The following is a 20,185-nucleotide window of genomic DNA, read 5'->3' as shown; positions in this document are numbered from 1 at the left end:
CATCTTAAGGCTATATCCCTAGTCCACCACCACCAAGTCAATATGGTGGATATCATTATTAACTTTATGAATTATCGATTGTATTAAGTTTATGTGGTTTATGAATTGTCGTTTGTATGAAGTTTATGTAATTTATTAATTGTTGTGTGTATTAAATTTATGGCTTATTAATTATTGTTTCTATTAATCTAGATGCCTTCAATAATTATTGTACTTTGAAGTACAATAGATGTCTTCAATAATTCAAACAGCATTTAATAACTTTGACAACATACTAGATAAAAGATTTTGCACAAGAAGACACTTCAATTTATTACTAGAATATATCAACATAATACACTTAAAATTATTACATAAAATAACAAAATAGCACACTTAAATTTAACACAAGAACACAGAAATACACCAACATCATCAACGTTCACTTTCTCAGCGCCATATATGCTTAACCAAATCCTTGCAGAATGTGTCATGACCTTGAAGAGCTTGGATTCTATTTAAACATCTCATATACTCACTCAATGTGACCCTATCTTGTTGGGTCTCATATGTGGTAGTAGCGAGATATTCAACATCTCTTGTCATAGCTCTTGCATGTGTTGCTTAGTCGTCATCGACATCTTCGTCGGAATCTTCTTCAATTTCAATGTACTCATCTACCACAATCATGTTGTTCAAAATTATGCACGTCATCATGATTGAATGGAAGTCTTCGGCATGCCACAATCGTACAGCCCCTCTAACAATGGCCTATCGAGCTAGTAGGAAAATAATATATTTATAATAAAAACATTTCTAACAAAAACAATACAAGCAAAAGTGTTTCCTTCCAAATGAGCCCTTCAACTAGCCTGGTCACGTGGTGGGGATTAAGAAGAAATTGACTTGAGGTTCGTTTTCCAAAGTTTATAATGTTAAGGCTCATCTAAAAGTGCTTTTAAAAAAAAACACCAAATACACACTTCTTGTATGATACACTTCAAAAGCTTTTCCGGAATCCACTTGATTTTTATTAAGGATTAGTTTTTAAAACGTTTTCACTAAAAACGCTTTTAATCATTTTCAAAACACTTCCAAAACAAGCCCTTTGAGGACTTGGTTTGGCGTCCACAGTGAAAGTTATTAAACCTTGTATTTCCTATTGGTTTCTGATTGGCGGTGGTGTAAATTTGTAACACCCTATTCCCCTCTTATCACCGTCCAAAGAAAAGTGGCCAACAGGAATTTGAAGTCTCAACAACTAATTCTGGAAAAAAAAAAAGGCTACAAATCATAAAAGAGTGAATTTTGACAATCATACAACAGTAATTCAACTAAAAAAAGTTGCAGACGTCGGAGTAAACATCCCGGCCAAATCGCTTTTAATGTTTTAAGTTAACCTGATATTCTGAAAGGGATACGAAAATATGCAGCACATTATCAAAACCGAACATCTCCGGGCAGTATTGGCTTAAGGCCAGGACTCAGTCTCGCTCACTTATAGCAGTCAAGTGCTCATCAATCTCTTCGGTGGACAGTACTCTGAAGACTGGATTCTCCTTTACCACCACTCCAACCTGAAAATGGCAATGGAAAATTAACATACATTTTATTTGATAAAAGTTACTGCTGCTGCAAATGCATTATTATACCATCACCATCGCGATACTCAAAATTTACCATATATTAAATTCCTAGTTCCAAAGGGTTTGGCATATAATGCCCAAATTTTTACGCATGTAGGGGCGTGACATTGATAGAAATTAAGATATACAAAACCATTAAACATAGGATATTGAAAGTAACTTTGCAAAGCAGTTTTCCAGAGAGATCTCACACAATAACAATTTTTACCCAAGAAATATAATTAACAGAACACACTCCTGAGTAGTAGATAGTACACTTCGAAGGTATACGATGCCCAACTGGAAGCAGGTTGCTACAGGAGATGCAAAACTAGATTATTTTCAGACCCTCTTAGGCTCCTATGGAAAATTGAAGACTGAAGGGAAACAATTGGCTTGGATCTTTAGAGGCCTATGGAGTAAAGCACTTACGATCCCAAAGTAACAAACTAAATTGCCTTAGTAAAAGTTATGTGATATAATGTGAAAACTCAATAGAGTGCCATGTCAGGACAAGGTAAAACCTACGTGGGAATATAATGTAGCATCATACGAGCAATGAAAGTTACCAGTATGTCAACAATACATTTAAGGTTCCCATTACAAAACAGTAAAATTTCGAACACTATAAGGGGGTTTTCAAATACCTCAATTTCAGTGGCCTTGAAATCCTCTTGCAGAACTGATTGCAGGGCAGAAACACAAGTCTAAAAATGAAACAAATATGCGAAGTTAGAGGAAGGAACCCAAAATATTATTATTATTATTAGTATTGACATTCCTACTCTTGTTAACTATGACATAATCATAGTTCAATAGCTAACAGCCACCAAAATCTCCAGAATAAATTTAGTCTAACAATATAATATCTTATGCACCCTGTTCAATATATTATGATAAGAAACGTCTACCTGCACGGTCTCGTCATAAGAGAATGAAGGTTCATTCTTCATTTTCTTCTCCAAGAAATTAATGGCCTCTTGCTCTTTCGATCCAGCACTTGTCGCCTAAGATGCATAATAGTTGATCAGTTGAGAACTAGAACCATAGGGCAATGCTCTAAAACAGAGAGATATAACTATGGCAGAGTAGAGCTAATAGTGATGTCTCAAGATAATACATTGTTTTATGTCTCAAGATAATACATTATTCACTCTTTGTTGAAACTATCTACATATTACAGTGGTGCAAATTAACCTTTGTGCTTTCTATAAATGGAAAAGCATGCACTAAAGAGGGAAAAAAACTGCATGAGTGTCTGTTAATTAGAACCAAAATAGGGGTTGCTGCATACTTGAAACTTGTGGAGGTTCTGCTGAAAAATTCATTGATATTGCATACATGAAATTTGTGGAGCTAATGAAACACATTACCTTGTGACCAAAATAATGGCCAGCTGGGTCGCACTTGTAGAGCTGAGGTCCGAGCTCTTCATCAATAACCAAAACCATAGCCACTACGAAAGCAAACATAAATTGTAGACAAATGATAGCATCAGTAGAAGTGCAAAGGCAATTCATCAAGTTATATAGGGTGGAAGATGGAAGAGAAACAATTAATATGCATTATTGCATGATGTACTTTTATGCAAGACAAAAAGGTTATTAACTGCCATAGGAAGGACTGAATACTGACCTACTCCCAGTGGTCTCATATAAGCATGCTGAGTATATATTTGTGATTTGTCTGCAATCCTGTCATACAAATGATATCAATAAAAAGGTCCAAGTTGGTGTCAGTCCTTGCTCTAAGACTTTGAGTACTTTTAGAGTAGATTTCCCCCTGCTGGGGAGAAAAAACCTTTGCTTTTGGGCATTTTAACCTAAGATCCTTGTCTTGAGATAACAAATGTGAACACATATGCCAACCAAAAGAGGATACCTAGACATTGAAACCAAAAAACTTTAACCTAGGGAAATGATTCCCTATCTTTTGACTAGAAGACAAAAATCCCTTGAATTCTAAGCTTAAACAGAAAATGCAATTGCCATCACCTCACCATGAATTCTCGGCACCACAATAATTTCTTTTATCTGAAGGCCAAAATTTATATTTTCTGAGGAAAAAGGAACTAGATTTTTAAGTAATGCGGGTATCACTTGCATACTTACATGTGTGTGTGTGTGTGTGTGTGTGTGTGTGAGAGAGAGAGAGAGAGAGAGAGAGAGAGAGAGATGGAGGCATTTAAAATACATCCCTACACAGACAGTTTGTAATGAAGTAAACCAAATAATAAGCTATCAGTTACGGCAACTGTAGATTCAATGGGACCAGGGCATCCATTATGGTGTTCATCACTACATATCCAAGTAAGAGGAAGGGGTGAACAATTCTTACTTGAACTGGTAAACTCAACAAGACTTGCAAAAAAAAAAAAAAAAAAAAAAAAAAAAAAAAAAAGCCTAAATAAGTGCTAAACATAAAATGGATAAAACTAAACACTCTTTAACTTAAAATATAATACAAGATAGGAATACTGAAAAACTGCATGCTAAAAGTTCAGTTGTATTATAGTATAGCATAATAGTGTATAAACACTTAAGGTGATTACCATTTAGCCAACACATCCACAGGCATCTCGTATCCATATTTGAAACGAAACTCAGCTGCTTCATTCCTTGCTTGAGAAACGAGGGTCCTCGCATCAGCTACAAAATTACATGTCAAGAGGATGAACCAAATGTGAGTTTTTGAACTACAAAAGAACCAACTTTCGCCCAAAAATCAAATGTTCAAGTTAGAGATTCCAATAAATTTCAAAGAAGAAGCAAAAAGGAAACCTGTCATGCCAGTAGCCAGCAACCCTAGGAACTTTGTGATGGGGAAAAGATGTGTGACACTTGTCTGATCCAAAAGCTTGTCCTGCATTAATTTCATGATGTATTTCCAACCCGCAGAAATTCAGATCATGGTATAATACAGACTCAGTTATATTAATCAACAATACTCACCGGAACTTTCTTCTGAGTCACAACACATACGGAATCCTTTCCCCGGACACCAATTGAGGTGATCCCAGCAGCCTTAACAGCCTTAAAAGCATACTCTATCCAATCATCAAAAAACCAAACTCAGAACACAACATCCCTAATATGCTATGCAATATTGACAACATGACATAAAAATTTATCTTAATGTTACACCCCAAGCACATAAAATCAATAAAATAGTGAGATTTAAGTTGGTAATTCTCCTATTTTCCTCAGGTTTCTAAGCATCCAACAAAGGGATCAAGTTCAATAATCGAAATTAAGTCGACTATCTGCTCGTGACTCCAAGAAACCGAAACCCATACAAATTGAGCTACTTCATTTGACTGATGTATAAGTTGAGCTAGCAAATTTACACACCGACCAGAACCCAATACAAACAAATTAAGCATTCGCTTCTATCTTTTTTCCTTCTCTTTCTAAACTGAATGAGATTCATAATCTTCAATTTCTCCCCTCTTCTCCCCAGATTTCAGCATTAAAACAAAATAATAATTAAATGGGTTTCGATCTCGGTGACCCATAAAACCCTGAAAAACCAAAAACCCACAAATATTCCCTATCAGAGGAACTATCCAAGATTCAAATCGGAGAAATCGCACAGGAGGTATTGGTGATTATCTCATACCGACTTGGAAGAGACGACCTTCGGGTGAGAAAATCGTGATGTGGCGATCGTATCCGCCTCCGCTTCCTCGACTCATGCTTGAACTACTTCGAAATGCTGAGCTTCTGCTTCTTCTTCTTCTTCTTCTCTCTGCTTTTAGGGTTCCTCCTGCTTCGCGTATCAGGCTGTAATGGCCACTGCCGTACTGCGAGCGCGAGGGATTTTAATTAGAGGAGGAAACAATGAATGCTTTTTTCCCAAGTTAGCTGAGTGTTGAAATTCGATGAGCCATACGACGGCGTTGCATGGGGCGGGTTTTGCGATGGATCTCAATGTTACTTGTATCGCATATCTTTGGGCTGAGCCCAGAAAGTAAAGATGGGCTAAAACTTGGACCAGCAAGCTTAAGAAAATACTTGAATCACATGTCCAAATAAAAAGGTTTCCTCTTAGGACATGTTTATTAAATAAGAAATGAGTGAGAACGTAGAAATAAAAGAAAAATAAGGAAAGAATTCTCTAATTGATTTGATTTATGATATATAGGTGTTTATCTAAACTACATATTAATAAAATTCACTTTATCAATCAAAAATCAATGAAATTACAATTATAGCCTTTAATACATAACTAAAAAAAATGTGAAAAAAAGAAAAAAATGGGGGTATTAAGTAATTTCGGACAAACCACTTTTTGCCTTTTGTTTTTTTATTTTTTTTATTTTTAAAAGAAACCTCATTGCCATGTTACCTTACGACTACCCTCTAAAATTAAATATAAATAGTATTTAATAAAAACTGATCGTACGATGTACAAATGAACAAACACAATTGATTGATCCTCCAAATCATAAAGAGAATCCTCAGACGTCATCTTCAAGCAATCAAATGAGAGTAAAAAATGACTCTCGAATATCTACTTGTCTTTAGTGCCAAAGTTTATACAAAGGTAGTTGCTTTAAGTGGATCCATCGCTTGTGGTGGGTCTCCTCTTTAGTCAACATTTACACAAAAATCCAAACCTCGCTGGAGACGTAGACTTCGAAATAGGTATCACTCAGTTCTCAATCTCAAGTGGCATGCCACATAACTTTTATGAATTTCTCAATTATAAACGGGGAGAGATCCGGAGAATTTCTCAATTATAAACGGGAAGAGATCCTCTCCGGATCTCTCCCATAAAAGTTCACCAATCAATTAATTCGGACGTTTGAAATTTGATATAATAACTAAAATTATTATAACTTTTAAAAGGGCTTTCTGTTTTTAGCCGTTGGATCATATTTCAAGAACCCGGATTAATTGATTAGTGGGGGAGATCTGGAAGGGATCTCTTCCGGTTATAAACCTACACATGTCATATGTTGTTCAATGCTCATTTGGACGTTGTTACTTGTTAGGAAAATTCCAATTCACCCAAAAAATAATAAAGTTTTTTAGTCAAAATGGTTCATGACCTCAGATTTGAAATCAATAGAAATGGTCACTGAATTTGTCCACCATCAATCATTTTGGCCATTTCGTGAAAAATTATGTTAAATAAGAATCAAAATAACAAGAATATCCTCAATTTAATAAACGATAGACCAAAATGATTTGACAAAAATTAGGAAATTTTTATCATTTAATCATTCTTTAATGAAGATTTTTCATTGAATGACTAAAATGATTGATGGTAGACAAACTCAGGGACCATTTTAGCTTAAAAAACCAAATAATAATAATTGATTTTTCATCTCTAGATTAATATGCATAAAAAGAGTTGAAAAAAGAGTGCTAAAAAAATAAAACTATAAGAACAAAACGAACCAAAAACAACTACTCTATAATGTTTCATCTCCGATGGTGAAGGGACTATATATTATATTCCTCAATATTTTATTATTTTTATATTAAAAATATTAGGGTACAACACTTATACATCTGCTACTATGTACTGTTCATATTAATTAAACTACCATTTACACCTATATAAATATATTTTATGGAACATTTTTGATGTGCTAACAAGGTGTAAAGTTGTAGAATGTAAGATGAGTACATATAGATTATGTGTTGGGGTATTTACAATTTGTTTTACAAAGATATGATTTGATTGAAAAAGAAAATTAAAAGCATAAGTGAGAAGGTTATTAGTACTCTCTTGGTTGGCAAATTTTCACTATTGGGCCATCACCAATGGCCACACGTCAAACAACGGTGGTCCCATTTCATAAATGACTAGTGACCACCCTTCTAATTGCCGGATGGTATTATTGTGAAAAAGTTGCTAGTACTATGCAAGTTAGGCAAATTTCCGAGTGATGGGCCACCACCACCGGCCACATGGCAAACAACGACGGCCCCATTTCATAAATAACTAGTGACCACCCTTCTAATCGCAATTTGGCCGGACGGTACCATTGTGAGAAAGTTGCTAGTAATCCGCAAGTTGGACAAATTTCCAAGTGATGGGCCACCAACACCGGCCATGGGGCAAACGACGGTGGTCCCGTTGATACATGATCAGTGACCATCCTCCTAATTCAGCGGTTTGGCCGGACAGCATCATTGTTGAAAACTTGAAGGTGACATTCTAAGATGTGGTCCTTCCCATATTTTAATCGTGCGGCTTTTGTGGCATTTTCTTAACCACATGTTTCATGAAATTTAGATGTGCGATTTAATAATAAAGAAATATATTCTTTTATCGGAAGAAGCTTTTGAGAAAGTTGAAGCCAAGTTTGTTGGGTTAAAGCAAATTATTATCGTAATCCCACTAACAAACCATCATCATATTTTTTTTTTTTTTTTAAATAATTTCAATATAAAATGAAATAATAATTGGCTTGGTCTAATAAATCTAAACACAGCTGTCATTGCATACAAATTATTATCTTCAGCAGATAGCGCTTTACTGATCATAAGCAATAATGTTTATATACTTTAATAAGAGTTCGATTTCCATGGATTTTACGTCTTAATATTAAACAATTTCAATTATTAAAGGAAATGCTTTTGTAAGCTTTGTGTTAAAGAGTTGATCTTTTGTAATTAGTTTAGTTACTTGTTTCGGTCCTTATAATCAAGATGTAATTAGGATAATTATTTGATGTTTCTTTCCTTGTACAATATATATTTTCCTCTTTGGTGAGAAGAATAGTATCAGTAAATTAAACCCCAAGATAAGCCATAATTAGCATGGTATCAGAGCAGAGATCCTAGGGTTTTTGCTCTGCGTGTTCCCTCAAGCAAACCCAGCCTTCCCATGGAGAACCTGCCACCACTCCACGGTGGAAATAACCTCATCCTAACCGATCCTACCCCTATTCTAAACACTACTACCCTAACCGACCCTACCATGAATCATGCTCCACCTCAACCACAAGTTGTTACACAAATTGTTCATCATGATTCTTTTACGACTTCAATTGGCATCAAACTCAATGGTGCCAATTATGGAGTTTGGTCTCAAATTGTTGACATGTTCGTTGCTGGAAAAGACAAGTTGGGCTTCTTGTTTGGAAGTAATCCCCAACCACCTACCGACGATCCGGCCTTCACCAAATGGCGTACGGAGAATGCCATTATGAAGGGTTGGCTCATCAATTTTATGGAACCCAATTTGATTGGGTATTTTCTTCGACTACTGGCGGCAAAAGAAGTGTAGGACGCAGTTGCTCACACATATTATGACAGCTCCGATATATCTCAAGTCTACAATCTTACCTGCAAAGCCTATTGAATGAGGCGAGACGGATGACATGTGGAGACATACTATAGTGATCTTCAGTTTTTGTGGCAAAAGATTGATTATCGTCGACCCAATCCGATGAAGTGCATTATTGATATTGAAATTTATAATAAAATTGTTCAAACGGATTGTGTGTATACTTTGCTTGCAGAATTGGATGAGATATTTGATAAAATTCATAGTGATATCCTACGAACTGAGCCTCTTCCTTCCGTCGAACAAACCTTTGTCTATGTTCGCCAAGAAGGAATGCGACATGCTGTTATGAATACCGAATGACAGCTACCAAGTGGGCAACGATGGTGGCTCGGCTTGCAGCATGAGTCGTGGCTCCACCTTATTCTCGCATTCCCCAGAAGCCACATGCACTGAGCCTAAGACTGTAACCCCAGGTTACTGCCCCGAGCCCACCACAGGGCTCGCTCTTCGCTGCTAAAACGACATCACAGCGCACTGTGGCCCCTTGCCCTCCTCGTTCCAAACCACATATCCTGGCCGGTGGTTGTACTTACTGTAGTTATGCTTTTAATATGAATCATGATGATACTCAGTCTGGTTGGATCATTGACTCCAGTGCCACGGACCATATGACCTACGACCCCACTGATTTAGCTTATGATAAAAGTGTTTCTTATCTGTTGAACTCTAATAAAAGTGTTATTCCTTTTAGTCATGTTCACTCAGATGTTTAGAGACCATCTTCGATTATTACTTCATCTGTTATTTGGTGGTTTGTTACTTTCATAGATGATTGCACAGGGATGGCATGGTTATACCTTCTTTAAGCATAAAAGTGATGTGTTTTTGGCCTTTAAGACATTCCACACCATGGTTTAGACATGATTTTCTACTAAAATCTGGATTTTGCTTTCTGATAATGGCGGTGAATATGTTAGTAATGATTTTACACATTATTTAACTAATCACGGAATCTTCCACGAGACTACTTGTCCTCATACTCTTCAACAAAATGGGTGGCTAAGCGCAAAAATCGCCATCTTTTAGAAATGGCTCGCTCACTTTTGATTGGGGCGCATGTTCCCCGCTCCTTTTGGGATGTTGCTCTTCAGACAACCACTTATCTTATCAACCGCATGTCATCCAAAGTAGTGGATTTTCTTACACCTTTACAAGTTCTTACTAACTTCATGCCTTTACCATCAGTTTTGGTGTTCCCACCGTGAGTTTTTGGATGTGTTGCATTTGTTCATGTACATAAAAATCAACGGACGAAACTTGACATGTGTGCTCTCCGTTGTATTTTTATAGGATATGGATTACATCATAAAGGGTACCGTTGTTACCACCCTATTTTCCATCAGATGTATACTACAATGGATGTTACTTTTTCTGAGTCCGAGATGTATTACTTTTCAGCTTCTTCCAACCTTACTCTTCAAGAGAGACACTGCATGACTAGCAGGTTGGGACCATGGCTGCTACCACTAATATTCTGCTGCCACTATTAGCCGAGTCTGCAGTGGTTGCACTACTAGGCCAACCAACAGAATCAGCATCGCTGCCCACGGAACCAGCGGTAGGCACAACAGTGTTGTCCTCACCCACGACAATAGTGCTTCCATTTGCCAATCTTGAGACTTCTACTAATACTATTCCCCCTCACTTCCAAATATAGTACCACCAGATGACCATACTATTGAGAATATTTTTGAGGCAAGCTCTACTATCCCTGTTGATGTATCCGATGTTCCGACTTATCAATTAGCTTTCAGGCACATCCGGGGAAAATCACCTAATCGGTATTCACCGAAAACAATGAAATGCTCTAAATACCCCATTGCCAACTATGTGTCATCAGATAAATTATCAGAACCCGGCAAAGCGTTTGTACAACAAATATCCAATGATAACACACCTAGTTCCTTGAAGGAGGCATTATTTGACAATCGATGGACCAAGGCAATGGAGGAAGAGAGTCGGATGTTGATGGGTGTATACCATTAAGTACAAAGATGATGGGTATATTGAACGATACAAAGCACGATCGGTGGCCAAATGATACATTCAGACGTATGGTGTTGATTATCCAGAAACATTTGCCCCGGTAGCAAAGATTAATACGATAAGAGTGTTACTTTCATTGGCGGCTAACTTGGATTAGGCATTACAGCAATTTGATGTAAAAAATGCTTTCTTACATGGTAATCTTAAAGAAGAATTGTCTATGGATATTCCACCTGGTTATGCATCGGTTTCACAACCCAAAGTGGTGTGAAAGTTGAATAAAGCATTGTATGGATTGAAACAATTACCTCGGGCATGGTTTGGTAAGTTCTAGACTACTATGAGGAAGTATTGGTTCAAGCAGAGCAATTCCGATCATACGCTTTTCTTGAAACGTTGAATGGGTAAATTGACGGCACTTATTATTTATGTGGATGACATGATTGTTACAGGTGATGATAAAAAGAAAATCTCAAGGCTAAAAGATTATCTAGCAACCGAGTTCGAGATGAAAGATCTTGGTGTATTAAAATATTTCTTGGAGATAGAAGTAGCTCAATCTAAACAGGGTACATTTCTAGGGGTGTGATATCCACACACCCTTTTTACTTTTCACACACCCTTCTAATTTTCGGCCGTCAAATCGGATGAAATGAAGAAGATCAACGAATAGAAATTAACAAGAGGTGTGTGAGAAGTAAAAAGGGGTGTGTGGATAGCACACCCCTATTTCTATCTCAACGAAAATATGTTCTAGACTTGTTAGCCAAAACAGGAATGCTTGATTGTAAACCGGCTGACACCTCTATTGTCCAAAAATCACCATATTGTCGCGCACCCTGATCAAATTCTCACTAACAAAGATCGTTATCAAAGGTTAGTTGGGAGGTTAATTTATTTATCTCACACCAGGCCTGATATTGCATATGCAGCAAGTGTCGTTAGTCAGTTTATGCATTATCCGAGTCATACACATATGGGTGTGGTTGAACGCATCCTACGATACCTAAAATCCTCCCCAGGTAGAGGCATCATGTTTTCCAATAATGATCATTGCTTAGAAGGTTATATCGATGCAGATTGGGTAGGAAACATCACTGATCGATAGTCCACATCTAGATACTTTACATTTGTAGCAGGAAATTTAATGACTTGGCGAAGTAAGAAACAGAAAGTGGTTGCTTTATCAAGTGCAAAGGCATAATACAAGAGCATGGCAAAAGGAGTATGTGAACTATTATGGCTTCGAAGGTTACTCGCTGAGCACGGGTGTCCTTAGAGTCGGCCTCGGATTTGTTTTGTGACAATAAAGCAGCTATTGATATCTCACACAACCTAATCCAACATGATCGTACAAAACATGTGGAAGTTGACAAACACTTCATTAAGGAGAAGTTGGATGGGAATATTATTCAATTCCCGTTCGTAAAGTCATAGGATCAATTGGCAGACCTCTTAACTAAAGTTGTTGCGAGTCAAGCGTTCTACAACTCTCTCGTCAAGTTGGGCATGACCGACATTTATGCACCAACTTGAGGGGAAGTGTTGGAGAGTTGACCTTTTGTAATTAGTTTAGTTACATGTTTGGGTCCTTATAATTAGGATGTAATTAGGATAGTTATTTGATGTTTCCTTCCTTGTAAATCATCCTTGTACAATATATATTTTCTTCCTTGGTGAGAAGAATAATATCAGTAAATTAAACCCCAAGATAAGCCCTAATTAGCACTTTGTTGTGCATAAACATGTTATTTCAGGTTTATACATGCAAGCCCTTGCTAAGACCACTAAATTCTTGAGAAAAATATGTCACCTCAATACTTCAGACTTTTTTACGTTGCAATGGGAGTATCACACTAAAGAAATTTTACAACTATGAATTAATTAAATATGACATGACAACCAATTATTGCGGTATTTTTTTCTTCTTCCAGTTGGACTCCAAATTAAATAAAACAGGACAACCAATAATTTAGGCTTTTTTATTTCTTCCATTTGAACTTGGAGTGCTATTTTATAAAACTTGTTATTTTTGCAGCAGTTTTGAAAAAAAAGTGAAGACGAAAACTAAAAATAAATTAATTATCAAGGGGGGACCTGACATTGACAACTTATTTCTTGTCCAAAAATTGTGTGGTTGAGTGTTTGTAGAGGTGACTATGGGCACACTCATTTAATTTGATATCTCTATAATATAAAGATTAATTAATAATTATTATGATGACATAAAATGAAATCAAACTAAATACATTTGAATATGTATTTATTAACAATTCAATAAATTGATTTATCACCTCTAAATTACGTCCGATTGACAAATTATTACGTGAAACGGGCCCCACTAGTAACTAGTTAGTATATCCAAAAAATTCTACCTCGCCGCACTGGATTCACCCGGCATCGTAGCTGCTTGTGGCCCACCGATTTGTAGTTATGTCGTGGAAAGTTCAGCTACAGAAGATAACTACCACTTGTACCAGCGTGTCAGCCATTAATTGGCTCTTTCACCATTCAATGCTCCATTAAATCCACAGTTAATTAAAAAGGTTAATTTTCCCTCCACTGTGACTGTTCGTTTCCTCTTCGCCTTCACTCTCTTTCTAACTGCCCTTCAAAAGCCATAATCCAAAAGCTTCGAGCTTCCGTTATTCAGATGACCTTCAGAAACCTCACACCCTAACTCTACGGACACCACCATCGCCGCCGCAACCCAATCTCCTCTGGCGAAATGGCCGCCGAGTTTTCCAGCTGCGTCGAGTACGGCCTCGGCCTCTCCAAGCGGGTGTTCTACGGCAAGGAGTCCGTCCCCGATCCGTTGGCTATGACGAGGTCGTCGAAGTCGTTTTTGCCGGAGGCTCCGATGGTGTACGCGGTGGTTACCAACCCGGAAATCGTGGAAAATCCGGACATTCCGAGCTACCAGCCGTACGTCCACGGCCTGTGTCAACCGCCGGCGTTAATACCTCTGCATATGCACGGGATAGCTATGGAGATCGAGGTTTATCTGGACACTGCGTTTGTTACCCTGAGCGGCACGTGGCGCGTGCATTGTGTTTCCTCCGCGAAGAGGTGCGACTGTCGCGTGGCGGTTCCGATGGGCGACCAGGTAGTTGGAATTTTGACTAATGTTGACCATTGGAATTTCTGGTTCAGTAAAAACAAATGAAAGAAATTTTTGCTAAGTTTAATGGATTTGAAATTGGAAACTTTTTTTCAATTGAAATTTTTTTTTTTTTTTTCTGACTCAGTTAAAAAAAGGAAAGAAATTTGTGTTAGCAATTAGTCTAAATTAAGTTAATTGAAGGCTTGAAATTGGAATTGGAACGACTTCATTAATTTTTTATTTTTTATTTTAAATATTTGGTCCATAATTATATGTAATTTGAAGTTTTTTAGTATATATTTTTAATTTCTTAAGAAAAAACATGATCTGGCTAACAGGGTTCACTTCTAGGTGTTGAGGCTGAAGCCGCCGGAAGATCATATCGGACTCAACTGATCGCGGCAGAGGACTCAACAAATGGGGAGAAAGTGGGCAAAGATGGTTACTTTCTGAAACGCGAGGCATACACTTTAAAAGTCCCACAGGTTGATGGAGGCTCCTTACTTTCATTCAAGATCAGATGGTCTCAGAAATTGTTGTATCATGATGGCCACTTCTCCCTCAGTGTACCTTTTAGTTTTCCGGCATATGTCAATCCCGCTGGGAGGAATGTTTCAAAACGGGAGAAGATCTTCCTGAATGTGAATGCTGGTACTAACATAGACGTTTCATGTAAAAGTACCAGCCATCCTCTTAAGGTAAACTATTTTTTCGTAAGTTCAAGTAAGTCAGTCCTCGGATACACGTGAAGTGATGTTGAATTGTGATTTTCCAGGATGAGAGGCACCAAAGCGGTAAATTGAGTTTTTCGTATGAAGCAGAGGTGCAATCATGGTCAAGTGCGGCCTTTAGTTTTTCATACACTGTAAGGCTTTGAATCATTGATTTCATGATATGCATCAGCTGGGAAAGTTTTTTGAGCAAATGATGGTCACAGAGCAATCATCATACATGTGTTGATTATCTTGATTGGCAACTGTATTTACAGGTTCATACAAATGACTTGTATGGCGGCGTGTTCTTGCAATCTCCAATACTTAGTGATTTTGATGATAGAGAGATGTTCTGCTTCTATCTGATCCCCGGAAATAACCAGACTAGAAGGGTTCGTTTAGCCCTAACACCTATTTCATTCTAACTTTATGTAATGTTGCGTTGAGGTTGTATTCACATTATTATTCGTATTAGATGGTGAATTTTCCTTCATTTGGCTAAATTTCTTGCCCAACGTCCCAAATCAATTTTTATTTTTAAACAGACTTTTATAGCCTTTTGCAATAGTAATTCTAACTATATTGTAAAACGGGAAAAAAACTCTAACTTTGTATCGCTGAATTTATAGGTTTTCAAGAAGCAAATTATATTTATTGTTGATATGAGTGGAAGTATGCTGGGAGACCCTCTTGAAAATGCAAAGAATGCACTGTTGGCATCACTATCTAAACTCAACCAAGAAGATAGTTTCAACATAATAGCTTTTAATGGAGAGGTTCACTTATTCTCATCATCAATGGAGTTGGCAACAAACAAAGCAATTCTAAAAGCTAAGAACTGGGTTGACGCGAATCTTATTGCTAATGGTGGTACAAATATCTTGCTTCCCCTCAGACAGGTATCCCAATTGTTGAACACGCACTCCTAGTGACCACTGACCATTCATGCATATTCAAAATGATTTCTGTCTAATCGAGTTAAAACTATAATCTGTAATTGTTTGGAATGAAAAAACGGAAAGGTTTGTCCATACTTTGATTTTGCATTTTTCGTCTTTGTACATGCTATATGTGATCCATAACTGGTTGTTTGCACGTCTAGCATTCAACAACATCCATACCCCTTGAAGAGTATCTGACTTTGTATCCTGTTGTCTGGTTTGTTTTAGGCTATGATGTTGTTGGCCAAAACGGTTGATTCAATTCCTTTCATCTTTCTCATTACTGATGGGGCAGTTGAAGATGAAAGGGAGATTTGCAATTTTATGAAAGGTTATGCTAGTGCAGGTTCAATTTGTCCTCGCATATCTACTTTTGGCATAGGTAAGGATGTTGTTCGTTTACTTGTTTCCTTTTTTTTGGATCAAGATCGTTCAGTTTGATAAGTATTCTAAATATTGACAATCATATTACCCTTCCTTTCTAGAATTTGTAAATTAATTTTTCTGAAATATCATGCCAGGTTTATATTGTAATCATTACTTCCTGCAAATGCTAGCTCAAATTGGGAAGGGTTACTATGATGCTGCTTATGATTCAGGTCAGTTCCTTCCCTCTTTCTTTTTACTGTAATTTCATCACTGATCACCAAGATATAAGGTTGTCAATACAAAATACGATAAATATTTGTTTTGTTAGTAATGGTGCTAAGCTTGTGTTGGTAATGGTTCTAATCTTGTATGATGGTATAAAACTAAGGAATTTTTAGTCACACACACATACTCTCTCTCTCTCTCTCTCTCTCTCTCTCTCTCTCTCTCTCTCTCTCTCTCCCTCCCTACATTTATTAAGCTATTACTATGTACTTAAATATACTCTTTCGTTGCAGGGTCAATTGAATATAGAATGCAAAGATTATTTACAAGTGCATCGTCGGTGATTCTTGCCAATATAACCGTGGATGCCTTAGACTCTCTTGATTCACTTGAGGTATGCTAATCTTGGGCTTAATTTTATGTCCCATTTTGTATCTTGAGGTTTAACGATATTCGAGTCTATTTTGCTTGGAGGACTTTGTATATTACAACCTTTTCTTCTAACAAGTTTTCTATTCCAATTTCTAACGGAGTAGAATTCTCTCCCCTCCAAATTTCCTCCCCTTCCCTCCCCTCCTTACTTTCCTATTTGTCTCTCTCTATAAAGAAGTCAACACAAGATGTTGACGTGACTTACTCATGGCCATTCAATTAGGAGGGAAGAGAATCCCACTCCATATCTAACTGCATAGCGGCATGCTGTGTTTTTTGTTGTTCCTTGCAGATGTGTCCATCTCATATACCAGACCTTTCATCTGGAAGTCCATTGATCGTGTCAGGCAGATACGAGGGAAGCTTCCCCGAATCCATTAAAGTTCATGGTACCTTGACTGATATGAGCAATTTTGTCTTAGACTTGAAAGTGCAAAGATCTAAGGATTTTCCACTTGATCGGGTATGGGCCTTGAAACATGGATTCTTATGAATTTAACGTTATAAGAAATTGAAAATATTAAGTGGAATCAGTCGTCAATGATTTGCTCTCCATGCTTACTTCCCTGCAATACTCTTGGTATTGATGAACTTATACCTTTTTTTTCTCTTCAAACAAATGAACTCATTTTTTCCTGTTTTTCTGAAACAGGTGCTTGCAAGAAGGCATATTGACATGCTTACAGCTCATGCATGGTTATCGGGAAGTAAAGAGCTAGAAGAGAAGGTTTGTTTGTTGGCTTTGGATTTTGATGAATCCTTTTATCATAGATAAGCAAGAGTGGTTGGATAACCTTCTGCAACTGCACCGAATTGAGTACATATATTTTTCAGAGTTGGTAGAAATATGACGATTTTCTTAATTATTTTGTTGTTAGAAGCTCTGATTTATGTACTTCTTTTTACATCCATTACAATTGTTCAACCTGCTTTGCTTGTAGGTTTCTAAATTGAGCAAACAAACCGGGGTTCCATCTGAGTACACTTGCATGATACTGTTGCAGACTAATGAGGGGAAGAAAGCACCGGAATCAGTTATGATCCAAGAGGTACGCATCTTCAGCTCTTCCCGTGTTAGCTAGCCATTCCCTACCCTGTAATTTTCTAGGTCGATAAACAGTTCCCCCAAGTTCCTCGTTAGCGATCCGCAGAGAATGTTGTCATGAATTCTTTTAGGTTGGAAAGATATGCAGATCATGTGTTACCCTTCTAAGCTAAAGCGATTTAAGTTACCTTATTCCACCCTATCTAAATCCACCTCCTACCTGAGTCTCACCATCTATTGAAGCTGGAATTCATTATTCGTTTTCTAATAATCTCAAAATTGGTAACTGAGTTCCTGGATAACACTATAAACCAGTTTACGCTCGCATTGAAGTACTCTTATTGCTTAGCAACAGACAATAGAAGTAATCTCTTTGTTTCCAACTTTCATGTAGGTCTACAACAAAATTACCAAGTGGAAGAAGACGCAGTCGAGTAGCCAGAAGATGATAATCCTCGGAAAACTGGGCATTGGCTTTGGTAACTTGACTGCAACAGCTCAGAACAAAGCACCGGGAAGCGAAGAAGAGAAGGCGGCTGATGCCACAGAGCTCTTGTTGAAGGCTGCTTCCAACTGCTGTAGCCGAGTTCTCGACCGTTTCTGTTGCATGTGTTTCATTAGCACTTGTTCGCACATGAACAACCAGTGCGCAATTGTTCTCACACAAATCTGCACTGCCCTTGCTTGCTTTGAGTGCTTCAATTGTTGCTTCGAACTATTTTCAGGATGATGTAATGATATAGTATTTCTAGGAACCGAAGAGCAAGGCACAAGAATCTTATGTTTGTATATAACATCTGTTGTTTTTTTTTTAATATGGAACGGGATTTCCTCTATCATTTGTGTTGTATTCCCTTTGGGCTTCGTTTGGTGCGTATAACTGGATTTACTGGACTCGAGACGTATTGAAGCAACAAATGAATGTCAACTTCCCATATAGTGTTTAAGTTGAAGGTAGAAAACGCATTAGTCGTAAATGAAACTTATTCTTTCTTGGAAATTGACATCAATTTTTTATTTCAACATACATTAAATTCTATGAATCGTCTCGTTTAATCCTTGGCACCTAAATAGGCCAACCATTTCAAAAGCATTGTTATTAATACTTTAAAAATAACAATCCTTTTTTTTACTATTTCGATTGAAAATCTATGAAATTCAGGCTAACACCTTACTTGAGAAAACTAAACTATACTTGAGATCCCACGGCCACGATGATGAAAGTTGATATGTACAATATTACTTGTGTATATTTATGTAAGGGGTGAACAATTTGAGTAGAGCCTCGTATTAGCCATGTCATAATAATTAGATATTGAACTTATCATACACAAAAGTTGAATATGAACTCTTACAAGAGTGAACTTTAACTTTCATATTCTTCGTCAATAAATATTTTTTTTACCATCACGCCAGTTTTAATTTATTTATTTTTGTTGTGGCAATGTTTGACATAAAATATCAAAACTTTTTCCAAGTTTTTTATAAACAAATTTCGACATGTTTCTAATAAAAGCACTTCCAGCAAAACCGCTTAACGAGTAGGACTGCTTGCTAGTCTCCTGGGTAAGGATTTAGCAATTGTATTTCATTAACCTTTAGAACTTGAGCTATGTAGAAGTTTGGATCCGACAGTCTTTAATTTGATTTAAAAGACGTTCCTGGGAGAGTTTTTATTTATGCATAGTATCATTATACGTATCGGTGTACTAGTTCCTTATTATCTAACGGCTCTTTTATATAATGTTTCCAAAAGTATAGTCTGATGGAATTACAGAGGAGGAGAAGATAGCAATAATAAGCCAGATGGGTTGTATGATAACTACACTGATAAGATAAAGAATGCTATCTCGGATTCTGGTTTTAAAATCCTTGACGAAAGGCTCATCCAACTTGACGAGGATGCTGCAATGAGCTTCTATGCCGAGCAATCTTCGAGGAGCTTCTTTTCTGACCTAGTCAAGTATATGACAAGGTATCCATTGAACTGAACTCATGGAAATTATTCTTAGTTTTCTTGGCTAATTGCTGGGATGTTTAGAGCTAGCTATAAGATAAATTTTACATGTCAAAGGTATCCTTCCGATTTTTCTGGCATCTATGCCCTACACAAGTAGATGCATGCATTGCTTGTGCACGAACACATGTCAACGAAGGTGGCAGAACTAGTGAATTTTCTTCACCTCGTCATCTCGCCACGTGTCACGGGCCCAAAAAAATGTGCATCCCGCTTCAAAATGGGTAGTTACCAATGGACCATGAGTGAATCCTCCCAAACTAACTTCTCTGGAATGCGCATCGGAATAACCTTCAAACTTCTTGTTGATCTGAAGCTAGCCAATTCCAAATAGTCTTGCTTGCTTGTCTTCAATGGTTTGATCTTTCGGAGTTCAAAACCATATTGTAAGCCCTTGGTCGGAGTTCTGGATGCATAGCGAAAAAATTGGATGCGAGGCAGA

At 37.2% G+C, this 20,185-nt stretch overlaps 2 protein-coding genes across 2 annotated transcripts; one reads left to right on the top strand and one right to left on the bottom strand.

The window, feature by feature from the left end:
* Positions 1 to 1,224: 1,224 nt before the first annotated feature.
* Positions 1,225 to 5,444, bottom strand: LOC137739094 (proteasome subunit alpha type-6-like). Its single transcript, XM_068478582.1, has 9 exons — positions 5,223 to 5,444; positions 4,556 to 4,650; positions 4,385 to 4,466; positions 4,156 to 4,252; positions 3,240 to 3,298; positions 2,978 to 3,060; positions 2,516 to 2,611; positions 2,252 to 2,311; positions 1,225 to 1,556 (listed from the first exon to the last, which is right to left on the bottom strand). The coding sequence occupies exons 1-9, from the start codon at positions 5,296 to 5,298 to the stop codon at positions 1,464 to 1,466; spliced, it is 741 nt and encodes a 246-aa protein (XP_068334683.1). The 5' UTR covers positions 5,299 to 5,444; the 3' UTR covers positions 1,225 to 1,463.
* Positions 5,445 to 13,447: 8,003 nt separating this feature from the next.
* Positions 13,448 to 18,680, top strand: LOC137739468 (uncharacterized). The gene is made up of 12 exons (XM_068479042.1): positions 13,448 to 14,004; positions 14,340 to 14,699; positions 14,777 to 14,866; positions 14,990 to 15,106; positions 15,344 to 15,613; positions 15,884 to 16,037; positions 16,177 to 16,254; positions 16,543 to 16,643; positions 16,974 to 17,144; positions 17,334 to 17,408; positions 17,623 to 17,730; positions 18,121 to 18,680. Exons 1-12 carry the CDS (start codon positions 13,627 to 13,629, stop codon positions 18,454 to 18,456), a joined length of 2,238 nt encoding a protein of 745 aa, XP_068335143.1. The 5' UTR covers positions 13,448 to 13,626; the 3' UTR covers positions 18,457 to 18,680.
* The last annotated feature ends 1,505 nt before the right edge of the window (positions 18,681 to 20,185 follow it).

The sequence above is a fragment of the Pyrus communis genome, chromosome 7 (assembly GCF_963583255.1).
Source record: "Pyrus communis chromosome 7, drPyrComm1.1, whole genome shotgun sequence".
NCBI lineage: Eukaryota > Viridiplantae > Streptophyta > Magnoliopsida > Rosales > Rosaceae > Pyrus > Pyrus communis.
The sequence above is the reverse complement of the archived record's forward strand: the minus strand, read 5'-3'. Positions and strand labels throughout refer to the sequence as shown.

What these genes read in the sequence shown, in the direction of transcription:
- LOC137739094 (XM_068478582.1), bottom strand. Translation starts at nt 5,298, where the DNA reads ATGAGTCGAGGAAGCGGAGGCGGATACGATCGCCACATCACGATTTTC. An exon ending in TGACTCAGAAGAAAGTTCCG is followed by an intron (nt 4,467 to 4,555) that starts GTGAGTATTGTT and finishes AAATTAATGCAG; the next exon opens with GACAAGCTTTTGGATCAGAC. An exon ending in GCCATTATTTTGGTCACAAG is followed by an intron (nt 2,612 to 2,977) that starts GTAATGTGTTTC and finishes TATGCATCTTAG; the next exon opens with GCGACAAGTGCTGGATCGAA.
- LOC137739468 (XM_068479042.1), top strand. Translation starts at nt 13,627, where the DNA reads ATGGCCGCCGAGTTTTCCAGCTGCGTCGAGTACGGCCTCGGCCTCTCC. An exon ending in CCTTTAGTTTTTCATACACT is followed by an intron (nt 14,867 to 14,989) that starts GTAAGGCTTTGA and finishes CTGTATTTACAG; the next exon opens with GTTCATACAAATGACTTGTA. An exon ending in AATCAGTTATGATCCAAGAG is followed by an intron (nt 17,731 to 18,120) that starts GTACGCATCTTC and finishes ACTTTCATGTAG; the next exon opens with GTCTACAACAAAATTACCAA.